At 41.6% G+C, this 17,891-nt stretch overlaps 1 protein-coding gene across 1 annotated transcript; it reads right to left on the reverse strand.

The window, feature by feature from the left end:
• Positions 1-1,547: 1,547 nt before the first annotated feature.
• Positions 1,548-15,331, reverse strand: lrrc8aa (leucine rich repeat containing 8 VRAC subunit Aa). Its single transcript, XM_083983591.1, has 3 exons — positions 15,196-15,331; positions 7,549-9,673; positions 1,548-5,889 (listed from the first exon to the last, which is right to left on the reverse strand). Exons 2-3 carry the CDS (start codon positions 9,661-9,663, stop codon positions 5,614-5,616), a joined length of 2,391 nt encoding a protein of 796 aa, XP_083839717.1. The 5' UTR covers positions 9,664-9,673; positions 15,196-15,331; the 3' UTR covers positions 1,548-5,613.
• Positions 15,332-17,891: the final 2,560 nt, after the last annotated feature.

Here is a 17,891-nt window from a genome sequence, read left to right on the forward strand (position 1 = left end):
AAGAAAGAAAGAAAGAAAGAAAGAAAGAAAGAAAGAAATGTACAGTAGATTTTAATCTAAAACTCAAAAAAGTGCAAATACCTCAAAAATTGTAAATTCACCACTGGTTATGAGGTAATTTAAACATTACAAGATGATTGACAGGACAGGAAAGTATAAAAAGATGTATATATATTTTTGAATTATCACTATTTTACTCTGATATTTGCTTTTTCCTAAAGAGATACCGTACTGTTGTTTTAATAACCTTTAGAATAACAAACATTGATATTATAAATATCAATATAATCAGGTCACCCTTGTGAAATAAGTCTTGATCTCAATGGGTCTTTTATCTGGTTAAATAAAAATCTATTAGGAAAGTTGAACTTCTCACACCACCTTAGATACAAACAACTTGTGATAATAAGTAGCCTATTAGTTCAACTAGTTGACACTTTGTTCATGAAGACAAGAGTACAGAACAAGGTGCAGGGCCCAGAGTTTCACCCTATACGACCTTGTGCGCATTCTTAATAAGTCGTCAACCTCTCGGTTAATGAGGACACAAGGGGAGAAACAGCTGTGAAAATTATTTGCCATCATTTACATACACTCAGCGTTCCTGCAGAGGAGCAGTGGAGCATTAGTGTAACCAATATTCCCTGTGAGAAAGAAATAATGCTCGAGCTCGTGATGCGACGCCACAGGAAATGCTCATTTGTAATTAGTAACATTAACACGCCTGGATTTAATTAAGGTGAGTCAGCCTCACTGCACACAGTCAGTGACTTACTGGGACACTTAATACAGCTAAGCCATTGTGAAAAACATTAATTAGGCTTGTGTTTTCTCTGCCAAGAAGAGATGAAATGTTAATAATAATAAAAAAAGGTCCATTAGTCTGCTTCTTAACTGTTTTAAAAACTGCCTCTCAGTAAAAACCCATAAGAGAAGGGAAAAAAAAAAAAAAAAAGTCCGCCAAGTGGGAAATTAACATCTCGTTTGCAACCGGATTTAGTGTTAAGTGTTTATTTTATTATCATGTGTCAGAATGGTACAAAAGTAGGGTCTGAACATTATAGGAAATCAAAAGTTCAGTTGTTCATTGATACAGACGTCCCGCTTAAAAAGCCAGTGATCAATCCACTTGGCAGCAATTCATTGATAAAGGCCTTTTGTCACGTGCGATACAGACAGTGCTGATCAAAACAAATCTGTCCATCCATCCAGCTTTTCAGGCTTCAGGCTTTTATATTCAGCAACAGGGAGGAGGAGAGGAGGAGTTAATTGGGGTGGCGGCTATTCCATATGGCTATACTGCACACAGGTTCAGCATCGACAAACTCATGCCGTGAAATAAAATGTATGTGAAAAAACCCAAGAATGGAAACCAAAATAGTGTTTTCATTCATCCCTGATCCACAGGCATCATTAATTAATACAGACGGATTTATCGCACAAAGCAAATACAATCATGAATTTAAAAACTGTTTTTTTATACACAGGTAGAGGTTGGATGTCAATGCAATGCAGTCATGGCAGTTTTTTTTTGAATGATGCAGATTTTCAAGTCAAATGGTGTGTAACCGTGTTCAGGTCTATTGTAATGTTACACACAATGCCCACACTGGAGGCTGCCTGAGCTCGCTCTCCGTTTACAGTGTGTTATAAGATTGTCAATGGTCGTTTCCGTTCAAGTTGTGAAGTCTTGTCTTGTAATGTTTTTTAGGGGCAGGAGCCGTGTCCAGAAAGAAACTATAGCAAAGTCACTCACAGGTTGCTTTTTAATTTCAGTGTGGGAATAAACCGATCACAATCACACAGCTCCACACACACAAACACATACACATTTTCAATATCTCACACTTCAACATAAACTCAATAGACAACAACATGAGCATGAAAAGCAAAACTCTTGTAGCACAAAGTGAAATGACGTCTTCTAAATGTGCAGATTGAGGCTATTTAATGTTTAAATGGAGACGTGATACTAATCAAAGTGCTGTAGATTTCTAGCAACCAAGGGGAATTTCATTAGTCACCAAAAAAACTTCCCCCTTTTTCAGTGCTTTGCAAATGGCCGACTGACCTCATGTCAGACCTTCGCACTAATTAACTGACACTGACGTGCAGGAAAGGGAGTGGGGGCTGCAGGTTAAACATGCTCAACCCGTGACTCAGAGAGGGGAAGTGACTGCGAGGGGGGCTGTTGTGTGTGTGTGTCCGCAGTCACAGTAACTCGGGAATGACAGACCAAACGTTTGCGAATATTAATGCAAACTTGACAGGAAAGGGGGAAAAAAGACACGACTCAAACATTTGAGCGGTAGCGATGTGTCGTAATGCTGACGCAGACTGACCGCGGCAAAAACGGAGAAAGGGAAAAGGCCTAATATTAGAATAAGTGGACATGTAGAGAAGATGGAAACTTTTGGTGAAGTCACTTGTTCTGATGACGTGTGGATGAACTCTCCTGAGTATAGTAGATTTCTATGGCACTCTCAAAACTTCAAGAGTAGTGGAGTTCTCCTAATACATCAGTCACTACAGTATACACTACTGTATATTATTAAAACTGGAAAGTGCTTTTAATGTCGTGGCTGACCGGTGTAGATAGATATCCATGGCCTTTTATTTGTAATTTGATTTGCAGTTTCAAATATCTACCACGGCTTCCTGTTTCGACTCAAAAAACAAGAAAAAAACAAGTCGACACCACCTGTTTTAATGACACGGCCTGATCAGAACTTCTCCATAAAAACATGAGGATGAAACAGACTCTTAGAAACAAAAAAAAACAAAACAAAAAAAACAGATTAACTTGACACTCTGTGCTGCACTGCAGGAGGGAGATGTTTGGTGTCAGCACCACTGCACTGCTCTGCACTGCACCACTACAATGATGAGCCATGTTACTTCACCAGAAAAAAAGGTATACAGTACATTATTTGCAGTGAAATATGCTTGTACCTCAATGATTTGACAATTTGCATTCAATTTTTTTGGCATCCAACAGGTCAACAATCACTGTCTGTAATAAAAAGTAATAAAAAAAATAATATTTCGCTCTCACACTTGGCACCGTTGAAAATAAAACCAAAGCAGATATATCAAAAGATAAACGTGAAGGAAAACCGAGATCTGTTGCTTTTTGTTCTCAACTTTGCCTTTGACCTTCTTCTTCCTACTTCAAAACCGGTTGCTACTCAACACATTCACGACAACACGACTGTGCTTTTTAAGACTGTGCGGGTGCACTTTACAAGTGACCCCAAGGTCATTTTGGATTTAAGGCCAAGCCAAGGCCTCAGTGAAACAAAATTCACCGTGAACAAAAGGTGCAGTTGTATCGTTACAGTCGAACTTTTAAAGAGCTCAAACGAAGAGAACAAAGAAACAGCTGGTAACAATAAGACCAAAGAACCGTATGTTTGATATGCATCAAATAAAGACCTCAGCTATACATTTTACAGCACATGAAAAGAAAAAAACAACAACAACAACAACACAGGAGCGTGATGTTTGTGATCATTAACAGGGCGTACGGCTTGTAAAAGGTAAGGCCATATTAGCAACGAGAGAGATGCCTGGCTGGAGTCGACGTAGCAGGTAGACTCCAAATGATGCTATTAAAAATCCAGGGTCTTAACAAGAAAAGTGTTTCAAGCAGACAAAGCACTGTTTGCACTAATTTGCACCATGCATGTGGAGACCGCATATTCTGCATACTCTCTCTGTGAATAAATGTTTCCCTTGTGTAGGTCGGTCAGAACCAGTTTCCTCCGCTCTGTAATTTCCTGTTTGTCCTCATTTTGCTCTTGGATGGATAAACAAAGTGCTGATGAATGTCCAGTTTCCCCGCGAGTAAACTGAGCATGATAAATAGCGTGGCTGGCCTACAAACAGCTGGGCACTCGAGTCACTAACATCAACACTGCTCTCTATCTCTCTCTATCTCTGAGACTGGCAGTACCTGGCAGCTAGTTAGGACTCTCCTGTCTCGCTTCGTCCGCTTGGAGGTGCCATATAAGTGATAATCATCTAATCTCATAATTCAAAATCGCACCGAGCAGAAAAAGTACCTTGATTCTCGCTCCACCCTTTATTGGTTTATAATATTATCTAGCAGCTGTATGAGTAGCGTTGTGCAAGCTCGCATGTTTTAACTTGATAAAAACAACTGAATCAGCTGTAGTGGCAGGGGAGTTTACTCCATGTTCGTGCCTCCTCTGTAGCTTTAATACAGGGACGGCAAACTTATATGGACAGAGTGACGCTGTATAATTACAGTCTTACAGTCAGTGAAGAAACATATTAGCCTTCAGTTGAACAAAGGTCACTTGAGATCTCTGGCTACAGGTCTATCTTCCATAAAAAAAAACTTCAAATAAATTCTTACCCTCACACTCACTGACTGAACTTTCATCACTTATTACTTGACTGTGAAACAAATCAGCCTCATTCACAGGCCTAGAGCATGATTACACATCTTTAAGTCGTCTCAACGGGTCCAAATGCACCGATTAAAAGCCCGATTAAAAACCACCTTAATAAGACACATCAGTAATGTATGTGATGCTTAGTCATGCAAAACAAGGTAAAGCTCGGTTACATGTCTGAATGAGAGGAGACATGATGTTTCGTGAAGCAAAAAAAAAAAAAAAAAGCCCAAGAAGAAGCTTCCCCAGCTCCCATCCAGCTTACAAAGAGCCTGCCCACAGGACGGCATTATAAATTAACAACTGCAGGGTATTTAGACATTGTACTGTAGAGTTTGTTCCCATTTGTTTCCCACGTGACATCGCTTTTTTCTCTTTGATGTCACTTCATCAGTCTTCTAAAGTTAAGGCCTAAGCTGTGACGATCCTCATCACACCATCAGTCGTTCTGTCGGCATAAAAAGATGCATCCAAGCATGTTGAGCAGAACAGAGAGCCCCGAAAGAAAACAAAACAAACAAAAAAAAAAGTGCCGAACCTTCATGCCTCAGTAGACTTGGCTGTCAGTTGCACTATCATTTTTCCTCTATAACATCTGCCAGCATTCTCGGTCACACTGCAACTGCAACTGCAAATGTAAAAAGTGAAATTTTGATTCTCAAGGCCAGAGGAATGTCAGGCAAACGCTGCGTTCAGCTTGTTCCATTTGTGCATGTATCCCTCGGCCAGCAAAGAAGTGATAGTCAGCACGCTTAGCTCACTGGCAAGGCTGAATCGTGCAGCGGGTTTTGTTTCGGTTTTTTTCTGTGTTTTTTTTTGGCTGTTTCCTATAAACAGGTTTGCTTTAGAAAGGTCCTACTATGGCATGCATACGTGACATGGCCTGCTTGCATCCCTGCAGCTTTATATAACTAGAAGGAAATTACAGAAAAGCCACATTAGTAAAACCACCTTTTTCATCATGACTAAGGTTGGTTATAGAGATTCTTCCTTGACGATGAGCCTAGAGATTGCTCGGAGGTCTTGAAGTTGGACATCCATGTTGAAGCCTCGTCGTCACTTTTCTGCGGACCCACGGCTGCAAACCTCTCAAGGTTTGTTGCTTCTCTTTATGAACAAAATCAACTTCTTGTTTGTTTCTCAAATCAAACTTCTCTCCCTTGGCAGCTCAGCTCAGCCACTAACTTTCGATTCAAGCTTGTTCCTTGTCGGCCCTCCACAGCTGCTCTTTGACCTCGGACGGCAGCGTGTTGAACAGGTCCTCCTCCACCACCAGGCCACTCCTCTTTAACAGCCGACACTCGCCCAGCTCCACCGGGAGACACTCCAGGCGGTTCCCTCTCAGCTCCAGCTGGGTCAGCCCGGTGAGTTCCCCGAAGCGCGATGGCAGCGTCTGCAGGCAGTTGTTTCCCAGATTCAGCGTGCGCAGCTTCTTGCACTGGAACAGCTCCGGGGGCAAAGTCTCGATCTGAAGTGGAGAGAGGGGGCAAGAGGCAGAACAATGAAGGGTGTTAAGTTATCAGTCAACATAAAGTGTGAGCTGTTCAATGTTTAATCCATATGCCATGGCCAAATGAGGCCGGGATATAAGGTTTGCAATGAGGATATGAGGAAAAAAGAAGCAGCTCTTTGCACCACAGTGGGTGGAGAATGGTTCATTTATAGATCCTGTTCATTTTTAGATGGTACAGAATTGATAAAAAAAAAAAAAAACACCACACCAGCCAAGCCCCAGCAGAGGAAAGGAAACAAACCAAAACGAGATTAAAATGCACAAAAAAGTTGCTGTCTAGACTGAGTTTCATAACAAATGTATCACACCGGTGAGACAAAAACAAACAAAATAGCTTCAAAGCATCGACAAATAATTTAAAACCAGCAGCCAGTCATGCATTCATTCTCTGAGCCTTTTCATGTTTATGTGCCATGAACGTCTTGTCCTCCTTTGCATTCTTTGTGTCTATCTAAAGCCAACCATTAAGCTCTAAGCAGGTATTATTCATTAACATCCATAGAAATCGCATCCCCTCTACATGGACACTTATATTCACAATTACACAGCTAATTTGAATTGATAACGTGCAAAGGAGGCGAGAGAGGCCTTAAACACACGAGAGACACCTTGAGTTGTCTCATTTAATGGAGCTATTTTTGGCTGCTCGCAAACCTGCTGGAACCTATTTCCAGTGTAAAACCACACAAGCAACAACAATAAAATGGCAGTAATAGTAGCTTTTACTGAAAACACATGATCCTGTGCAAATGCATTTGAGTAAAAATGCTGTTTTTCTAAATTCTCATGGTGAACAACATACTGCATCTTTCAGACTGGAATTCCTATAATGCAAATCCAATAAAGAGCATGTAGTTAAGGGCTGAAATTATCCTCTACTACTGCACCGCAAAGTAAATTGACGAACCCACCCAAAAGAAACATCTTTGGAGGTCTTCAAAATCCTGTAATGGCAGGATTTGGCTTGGCCCTCGAAATATTCAAGTTAACGATCTTTGCAACTGAAATAAACAACATCCTAAATAAAGGGTTCGCGTCTCAGGAAGTATACAAGAGATGAAAACATTTTTATCATCTTCTCTGAGGGGGGAATCATGTTCAAAGAATCATAACGTGCTCTTGGAGAAAAAATTGGTAATTATACCACAAGCTTTGAACTCCTTAATGGTTCCTATTTATTAGCTTGAAAGAAGAAATGAAAGTAGACTTGTAGCCTGTGTTTCGTTCCAAACAGGACGTTTATCTTAAATGCTAGCAGTTCATTTGACTGCTGTGTACAGAACATGACTGTGGTTCTGTTCCTGGACAGCAGATAAACGGTCCAAGTTCACATCAGGGTGTTCAGTCTTTTAGCTACCTGAACTTCAGACGCTTTCTCTGCATGAAATAAAGCAAAGTCTAACATCTCTAAGGACAAAATTAAACATGGGAAAGACACAACACTGTATCTGTTGATGATACGTATCTGAAACGCTGTCTAAGCCTCAGTCATGTGCTTATCTCTAAGGCTGTAATTTCCATGAAAGTCTAAGAATTTATAAGGGTTGACCTTATCTGGCCTTTGAGTTAATCACATTCAAACAACAACATAGTGAAAGTTTCTCTCATTCTTACCCTATTTGCTGTCACGGCGAAGTACTGCAGGTTCTGGAGGAAGCCCACGTCGGCGTGGATGCTGGTCAGGTTGTTGTGACTCAGGTCTAAGAAGCGCAGCTTGCGACAGAAGAAAAGCTGGCTGGGGATCTTCTCGATCTTGTTCCTGTTCAGATACAGCCTCTCCATATTGGTAAGTGTTCCAATCTGGATGGGGATGTAGGCGATCTGGTTGTACCACAGCTTCAGGCACACGAGCCGGTGCAGGTGCTGGAAGCTGATGATCTCCTCTATCGTCTTCAAGTTGTTGTCCTTCAGGTCGATCTCCTGCAGGTTGTGCAAACTGAAGATGGAGTGAGGAATGCGTTCGAGATCGCAGCGGACCAGCTCCAGCTCCGTCAGGTTGACCATTTTCTTCAGGCTGTTGAGCACCATGAGTTTGGTTCCTTCGTTGTTGATGGAGAGCTTCTGGAGGTGCACGCCAACGTCCGTCACCACTTGCGGCAGCTTGGTTAGGTTGCTCTTGAGACGTAACACCTTGAGCCGTTTCAGCTCTCTGAGCCCATCAATGACGATGTAGCGATTGTTCTCCGCACTCAAGTTCCCGGTCAGGTGCAACTCGCTGAGGTTCTTCAAGCTGTAGATCCACAGGGGAATCTCCTTGATGTCAGTGAACTTGATGTGGAGAGCCTTCAGGTTTTCCCTCAGGAAAGCCAAAGCTGGAGCCTCAATTTTAGCTGGTGTGTGATAGAGCCACATCTCTCTCAGGTTGGACAGCTGGGCAATGATCGGCGGGATGGTTACGTCTGGGATGAGCTCGAGCTTGAGCACTTCGAGCTCGATCAGATCGAATACCGTGTCCGGGATCCCGCTGAGCATGAAGAGATGCAGCTCCAGCTTTTCCGTGGAGTTCTTGGTGATGCGCTGCCTCAGCTTCTCCAACGTCCACTCGTTGTTCAGGTTCAGCTGCCTCAGCTTGTTCTCGCTCACCTCCGACAGAAACACGGCAAAGCGCTTGGAGTAGAGCGGGTCGTACTGATCGATCATGTGCAGCATGAAGGCAAAGTCGTTCTTAACGTCTGGGATGTCGCTGTAGCTGCTCTCCTCCCGGATCGACTCGAAGGAGTATCTCTTGAGGGAGCGGCTGACCATCCAGCACAGAGTGTACATGCAGATGAGACCGTAAACCACCACCAAGCTGATGTAGAAACAGGCCAAGATCTTGAAAAGTGTTGCCAACGGGTGCGCGCAAGAGAATGTGCTATACCCCGTGAGCTTCTTTAGGTTCACCGCGCACACCACATCGAATCTGATGTAGTGCACATAGTAGGCTGTGTAGCAAATTATTAGTATAAACTTGATTACTTTGATGATGGTCTGGCGTATGTAAAGACGGTAGACTATATCGCCTTCTTCTACGTGTATCCTGAACTTCTTGACCTTCTCGAAAAGGGCCTTCGCTTGCTCCCCTTCTTTTTTATCCAACACCCCCGTTTCGGAGCGATCTACGATTCCTTGTTCGATTCTGGACTTGGTGCGCTGAAGCATGGGGACGCTCGCCTCCACATCTTCGCTTACGCACGAGGCCTTCTTGTCCACAGAGCCGTTCATTTTTCCCAGAGGTTTGGGGTCGCTCTCTTCCACCACGGTCTCAGACAAAGCCCTTGTTGTCCATGGGGAGTCAAAGCACTTGAGGAGGATAGAAACAAAGTGCTCCAGTTTTGAGCTTGTGCGGGGAAACTTGAACCAGAAGTTGCTACAGGCCAAGAAGATGAGGGTGTGGAGTAGCACCAGATAGGGGAAATATTTGGCAAACCAGTGCAGTTCGTTCTCGTAGCAGACAGCATCGACGTAGTTATACTGATGGCGGTCAAGGTCGTATTGGATACCTTTGGGTTCAAGGATGTAAGGGGTGGTCATGTTGGGGGCCGGCATGGTCTCGCAGGACCGGTTGACCACCCACTTGCACGGCAGGCAGATCATCTTGTCCTGCGTGACCTGCAGCGTGCCACCGAACACCGCGATCATCAGCATGACGATCGAGATGTAGTCGGTGAAGACGTCCCACCATGGCTTCAGGATTCGGTACGCTGGTTGCGTGTCAGCAAAGTACCGGAGCTCTGTGATGGGAATCATGATGGTTTATCTGAAGAAGAAGGAGAAGAAGAAAAAAACAAAGAAAAACAGAAAATTGAGGAATCTGCTGACGAGTCTGTTTTACAACACAATGGGGAAAACTTTATGTGCTTGTGGTAAAATCTTAGCATTGCAAAATATTATTCCTTTGGGCTGCAGCCAGAGGTGCCTGACTGACTAACAAAAAAAAACCCATAGTTGCATCAGACCTAATTACATAGTGTTGATCGCCAATTGGACTGCACTGATGGGGGCGGGACTAGATAAGCTTTGCTTCTCCCGCTTTCCCTTTCGGCCATGTGTTTGAACTAAGATGAAGTGTGATGATGATGATTTAAATTGACATGCCCGAAGTAAACAAATTGATTATGATTATGATTATGACTGTTGCTCCTGCAGCGGGGGGAAGGGGCAACGCTTTCTACTTAGCTTTTGGTTATTAGTTCTTTGACAAGAGAACTGAGTTTTTGATATTGGTGTTTAATTTCTTTTCTGCAACTCAGCAACTCCAAGGAGTCCAGTTCACCTATCATCACACATGCAGCCCAGTTCACCATGCTATGAGATAATAACAGAACGTTACGAGTCTGCTTGCTGAAAAACTGTCCCTGAAGGCAACGCGCATCAGCAGTTTTGCATGAATTTACCTCTAAAACAACTCTGTCTGGTAACGTTCCGTTATTATCTCATAGCGTGGTGATTGTGCAGGTCACAACTTGTACACAAGAGCGTTTTGGAGTTGTTGGATTGTGTATTTGATGAGTTTGATGAGGGAAATCCCATGAGCCTCCGTAGCGTAGCTCTGAGCAACCTGCGCCTCTGCTCTGCCGTTCTAAAAACATCTTGCACCGACAAATAAAGGTAGCGAACCTACTGCTATGACTATAGCGATTATGGCAATGGGCCAATTTGCCAAAATGTTGAACTATCCCATTAACGCCAGGTGTCCATGTGTTACCAGACTGGCGGCACATACTGTAAAGTCACATACTGTCACTGTCAGTCACTATATTTACTGGTTGGGATATCCCAGGCATCTGACTGGCATATCCCGACAGCACGCAGCAGTTCAGACCGCAGAGCAGGTGGGAGCAAAACGACCACAGGCTCTGACACAGCACACATGTTTGCACAAGACCTAGTTTCTCCATTTGCTCTGATGAGCTTTGATTTTTTTTTTTTTCGGTACGGCCATGTTTCCATAATGCCAAAGTATTAAATCAATATGGTATCCTTAGAAACAAAGCTCAAATTTCTCAAAAAACACAAAAGAATGAGAAGTTGAACTTTGACGTAAATACTGTCTCAGCAAAATGAAAGAGATCAAGTGTGACTCGGCTGCTGACCATGTAACAAGTAATCCAACCAGAGGACTCTCCATTTACGCTTGAGTACATCTGTGAAACCACAATTGAGCTACTTCCTCTCACAGTAAATCTGTGACTAACACAAAAAATACAGCAATATGAGATATTCTAATTTCTTATCTAAGCTGTTTCAAAGCCTAATGTTAGGTCTGGAATAAGATATAACATTGAATATACTGTACGTTTGATGTGGGCAAGTCCCACCTTACAGTATATCTAAGAGAATTAAAAATCATGGTCTTCTCACTTGTTTCATCTTTGAACACAAAACTGGTGAAAGCAAAAACCCTCCAAAAATTGGATTTCCCTGTCTGCTCAACTCTTACTTACAGGAAGGAGGATGAAAGAGGATAGCTGGTCAAGTGGTCACAAAAAAAGCATTGTTTTATCCAGTTCAAACCAGAATGGCAGTACAGTCACTGTGGGCCTCCTCTGTTGGGCTGCTGCTTTACCTCAACACAGAAACTACAGCACACACACACACAGAGAGAAAGCCAACAGCTGCCTAAGCACCTCGAAATGATCATCATTCACGTGGTATTAAAAACAGCAAGAGACCATCTTTAACCCAATGCCAATAAAGTCTCTGTCCCAACACACAGCTACACACAACCAAAACCAAACCAGAACAGAACATTAAATATGTTTAGACTGTGTGAAACTGCAGATGGTACGTTTCCTAATTCAAACTAAAGATAACGGATTTCCACATGAGCTGATAAAGTCTAAGTAAACTCTTAACTATAGAGATTAACGTTACATGCCTTGCCTTATATAAACCAAACCCCTGAGCTTCTGTATGTCCATCCAGGATAATTCATAAACAAAGATCTTGTAAACTAAGTGTGACATAACACACACACACGTGCGCGCCGTCACTGGTGGTATCTTTAGTCCAAAGGAACATCCAAGCTTTGTTTCAAATTATCCTGGAAAATAAACACAAGTCTGCGAGTTGCTTATCTCGTCTGTGAATCACGCTGCACGTCGTCTTCCTGAGCCTCCACCCACCACACCACTAACTTCTCTTCTGATCAACTGCACGTAATCTACAACAAAAACAACCCAGGGGAATATACGTAGCATCTTAATGCTAAGATTAAAATGCGATTTAAAACAAAGAAAAAGGTCAATACTGACTACATAGTGACTCTTCTTTTGGTTTCTGTTTGCAGCTTTATGTTGGTACATCGCCCCTGAATTTGTTTCCTGAACAGAGCTGCTTTTGTGTGGGCGATTTTTTTTTTGTCAATGACGCTCTGACACATGGGCTGAGCGAGGCACAGGTGAACCTGGCTCATACATTATACAGGGCCAAGGATAATTTTCCTCAAGGACACGAGTGTTTCTCTACTGTGTTCAAATAGAAAAAGGGAGCAAAAAAAAAAAAACTAAAAAAGGCATCCTGACCAATAGTATATCTCCCTCTGAAAGGATCTTAAAGTCGACTGAAGTTTAGTTTTTTCCCTCAATTACAAAGTATACTAGAAATAACTCAACCACAGCAACCAATAGGGGAAAAAAAGACTATCATTCATAGAAGACTTGAACTTTTTACTCCATTAGTCTGATTTCTACTTTTTCTGCTTGCCACATCTGTAAATGTTCTCCCTGCAACAACCTCAATTTCCATCTAAGTACATGATTACACCCAAAGGATCTACCCAATTCCTAGCAACACAGAGCATCATGGAGCCGATGACTGATTCTCCTCCATCCTCATTATTCACTCTAACGCTGTGATTCAGCGTGGATGGTTAGCCAACAAGGAACAATACGTTTGGCATTCATTCACTAGTAGTTGTGGGTTGTTCCAACCCTGATTTGTCAACAGTCTGAGACCTACAGTTGACAGCTGACATTGTTGGACTGGAGGTACAGGAAAAGTTTAACCAGGTCTCAGACAAATAGAAAGAAGTCTGAGTGATGAGTGCACAGCAAAGTTCAAACCTTAGTTCAATAGTTCCAGCTTCTACGACCTGGGAACTTGTTGCTTTATACAGCATTGTAGATATGTAACTTTGGTGATCATATATATATATAGTGGACTAGTTTTATCATTGGCCCATTGCTCAGCTATAAGTCCATTTTAGGTCAGAAACTTGTGGTGTTTTCATGAAAACGCACCCGACAACTTCCACTTTCAGTAAGCTTTATTGGACTGTACCAGCTGGGACTGGAGAGGGGGGGTGGTCAAGTTTGGGTTTGGTTTGATTTAGTTGAACTATATTCTGCAGATTTCGCATACTGGTTTTGTAATAGTGGTATTCATATCATACAGTCTATAGTTTAATATTAAATAATTTGGGGTATACAATGTGAAAATATAGTCGATTTGTTTTTAAATCACGCCTGTGCTTGTTGTGAGAGTATAGTCTGGTGATCCTCTGTTATAAACAGAGAGCTCGGGGTATTGTTTTGCCCTACAGTTCGCCTCTCTCTGTGCTCTATCATCCATGTTGCTGCATCCATGGAGTCTGCTAGTCATTTCAAAAAACAAAAGACAAAACAGAGCTCTGAAAAAAAAAAAAAAAAAACCTGTTTGAGCTGATACTGCTCTTCATACACCTCGGAGCTGCTGGTCGTCGTCCTGCTTAATACGATCAGTATCAGCCTTTTATAACAAGAAGAGTCTCTAATGGTTTTTAAATCTCATAAAGGATTTTTTTGAAACTTCTGGCTGCAAGATACATTATATCATCTATTAATCTGCCATATTGCTGGGTTTTATATGAAGCCACAACACCTCACTGCGTGTAGTTCCTGAGGTAATGTTATGAAGAGCTGCGGGTGGAGGTATAAAGGATTCAGGGTCATGTTCTCAGCAGGTGATAAGGGGATCACATCACACACAGATCCTTCCCAAACATGAGATTTTCTCTGTTCCTTGTAAACAAAATCCTTCTGGATGGGCCCATCTGCAGGAAACAGAGTTATCGCAGCTTCAGATCTCAGGCCATCTGACCAGCCCATGCAGCCAACAGCAGACTGGTGGTGACATTAAAGAGACTGCAGCAGCAGACAGACAGGGCTAGTCCTGACCATATCAAACTGGTTCTGGCTCAGAAAAAACCTATTTTCTTCTTCCTGAGGAACAGCACAGGAGGAGACGCCACACTCGCTCTTATTCAAATCTCACATCTGAAACAAGCAAGACCCAATTAAAGTGTGTTTGTGTGTGATTTTTATAATTTGACTGCTAGTGCCGTTAACCTTTATTGTGGCCAGTTATATGGCCAACGGTGCACAGTCATATACTGTATAGCCCTTTACCACAAATGACTCCAATGACGCTATAAAAGATCTTACACTGAGATAAATAATACATAACCAACCTATGAGCTCTTAAACTGTTGCCTGTTGAATCACTGCAATATTGTGCAACTCAATATGAATTTAAGGGCTCTAACAAATGCTCAATATCATTTCATTGTTTCATAGATGAACTGTTCTGATGAAATGAGAGTGACATTACTCGTATAATTTCCCACATCTCAGGGTGACATCTTCAAATGTCTCATTTTGTCTGACCAACAGTCCAAAACATTAGATTTGCTCAACATGTGAGAGGGGGGAAAAAATCATAAAATCCTTATATTTGAGAAGCTAAGAGTAAAATATCTGACATTTTTTGGCCTCCAAAATGATTAGAAGGATTTAATCCAGTATCAAATTAGTTGCCTAATAATTTTCTGTTGATGGACTAGCTATCCACTTGAATCAACTCATCATTTCAGCTCTAAAAGACACAATTCAATTCTCCAGTGGAAATACTGCAGTTTAATCATCTTGGCTTTATTGTTTTTCATATGTATATTCATAATTAATATAGACTGTTTGTGTTATTACCATTAAATAATATCCCACTGGCCTTCAGATGTGACTGATATATGATGATAGAGGATATTTGATTAGCTAATAATAATGATAATAATCTGGGATTAAGTGCCTGGCTGTATTGCTGTTGTATTGCTGACTTGTAATGATAACATGTAATCCAACCCAGACAGCGACCTTTTGGGAAACTGGTCTTCCCCACAACAGGCTGGGACGAGGAAACGATGATGTCTCATACCGATGCCCGGTTAGCACGCTGCGGCAGTAAAAACCACTCTGAACCGCACGGGCTAACATGCGCGACACAATTTAAGGAAAAAGGACCCACCTGTTTTTTCTTTAAAGATGGTGTCTCTCGCCTCCTCCGCACACGGGTGACACATTTCTCTCTCGCCGCCTCCTCGGTGGCTGTGGCCGGGCAGTGGGACACCCGGCCGGGGCCCCAGTACGACAGTGACAGCGGCGAAGCACAAACAGTGCGTCTCTCTCTCCCTCCGTCAGGAAGCACAAACCAAACCGCGGCGGCTGCTGCTGCTGCTGCTGCTGCACAAGGCTGGGGGAAGTCCTTACCTCTACGCCGCTTTCAAAATAAAAGCACGGCGGTAGCAAGAGAGTCATACAAAAAAAAAAACTATAAATTGATGAATGAGGCAAAACAAGCTAAATAATGGTAATAAGCAGGAAAAATAAGCAAATAAAGAATCTGTGTTTTTCTCTTCATTCGAATTTTTCATTTCATTTTATTTTTTTTAACTAAATTTAATATAACATTTTAATGATTTTACTTGCTATTACTGTCTTCTTTCTTTCTTTTTCTTTTCTTTTCTTTTCTTTTCATTCATTTTCATTTCACAATTTATTTCGAGTTTATATATATATGTAAAAAAAAAAAGTGATGTAACAAAAGAAACACAAGCTTCTCTTCATTCGAATTTTTCATTTCATTTAATTTTTTAACTAAATTAAACATTTTAATGATTTTGCTTGCTATTACTGTCTTCTTTCTTTCTTTTTCTTTTCATTCATTTTCATTTCACAATTTTTCGAGCTTATAAGACAACACCAGCTGAAAACCAAAAACCAACAGACAAGCTCACAGACAATATAATTCCTGATACCAAAAAAAAAGCCTGAAAAGGAGTAGTACTAATATTTTAAATGTATTTTTCTGTTTTTGATTTTATTGTATTTCTACTCCTCTTTGAATTGCTTGGTGGTGGTACACAAAATAAATTTGCCTTGCCTCGCCTTCTTTTATGTGATGTGAAATAAGGGGTGGGAATCACCAGAGGTCCCACAGTATGATATTACATTACAATGGTCATGATACAATATTATTGCAATTTTAAACATTCTGTAATGACATTGTAATAGATTGGGGTTTGTTCTCATTTTACAACACCAAAATGATGTCCATAATTATGTCCAATGTCTGTTTTATCTGATAAGATAAAGTTCTCAGGCCCCAAAGAGCCCAGCCCAGCAACAAGAACAACATTATCACTGAGAAGAAGAACAAGGTGTCCTGACCTCAGCTCAGCTCTCACCACCACTGAGTCAATCTGTGAAGAGACAGGTATGATGGAGATTGCTTGACCAAAGGTGTTGTCGTAGATGTGCTCAGCTTCATTTCAAAGACCATTCACTCACCTATCAGACCCATTTCACAAAGTCTATAATCACACTTTCAGAGATGAGTGTTCCTACTGAATAATAAATGCTGCCTTAATGTGGGGTCTTATAAATAAGGAATGAATGCTTCCTGTAAAAATTAATTGTGCATATATTGTAATATTAAACCAGTAGCAATTTCCTAATACAGACAGTCTCACCTCTTGGTTTCTATAATTTCTTTCTCTTTGTAAAGATAAAGGACATTTTTCTGTCCTGGTTAATAAGTGATATAGCTACAGTGTGTGAGACTGCTCTTTTATTCACAATTCATTCAAGACAATAGGAGAGGAGTATAATACACAAAACTTGCATGTGTTCCTAGCACAGAGAGCTCTGGGAAATCATCCCAGATTCAGACTGATTGCAACTTCCTCTGAACAAGCTTCCCCACCTTTCCGAGCAGGATTTGGGAACACACCCTTCAGTCAGTCACCACCAGCTCACTAAACTAACGTCACTTGTACTGACTGTCACTCAGCTCAGCTCTTCACTCCTGCAGCAGCCTTGGCCTCAGAACAGAACAATGGTCAAAACTGTTTTGCCATAAATGCATAATATAACCCCTTTCCTTTCTGCTATTCTCTCCTAAAGCCTTGGCAAACAATGAGGTGATGACAGCTGTCTGTGCACAAATCAGCACAATATTGATACCCTAATATAATCGGGCTGTACGTGTCTCCATTACTATTTTCCACATGCCCCCAACCGGGATCTGACCACAACACCTGTTTGTGCCTCCTTGAGGAATTTTGCAGCAGGGAGGAAAGTCTTCATGTCCAAGGCCTGTATGCCACCCCCTGGTGGCTGTGTCCAAAGCATAACCATAACCACCAGTTTGTTTACTTGTTTGTTTGATGTAGTTTTTTTCTCCCCCCCCCCCCCCCCCCCCCCCCCCCCCCCCCCCCCCCTAGAGGACCTGAGGCGTGGATGGTGCATGACAACCAGTGAAAGTCCAGCGCTCCAACTCCAAACAATGAAGTTATAACTTCTTAACTCACTATTTAGAAAGATATTCGTTTTAGGACCCACGGAGATAAATAAAGTACCGGTAGCTACATTTGAAATGGCACATTAATTAATAATAAGCGGGTTTTTTGTGTGTGGTAGGAATAATTTACCAAAAAAGTTTTTTTTTTTTTTTTTTCAAAGGACAGACAACAAAAAGGCGATGACAAAAACAAAAAATTAAATTAAATTAAAAGGAACAAACAACGTAAAAAATAAAAAACAACGCGACATAGACAGAAACAAAACAAACCAAAACAATTTACCAATAAAGTTTATTTTGAAAATACCCTTTGGTGATGTCGTCATCGAACCGCGACAACACAACACACGCAATCGTGTGAA

This window comes from Trachurus trachurus, assembly GCF_905171665.1.
Source record: "Trachurus trachurus genome assembly, chromosome: 12".
NCBI classification, from domain to species: Eukaryota; Metazoa; Chordata; class Actinopteri; order Carangiformes; family Carangidae; genus Trachurus; species Trachurus trachurus.

Excerpts from the sequence above, each read along its gene's own strand:
- lrrc8aa (XM_083983591.1), bottom strand. The coding sequence starts at position 9,663 with ATGATTCCCATCACAGAGCTCCGGTACTTTGCTGACACGCAACCAGCG. Across the intron at positions 5,890-7,548 it reads TCGCCGTGACAGCAAATAGG|ATCGAGACTTTGCCCCCGGA; the intron begins GTAAGAATGAGA and ends TCTCCACTTCAG.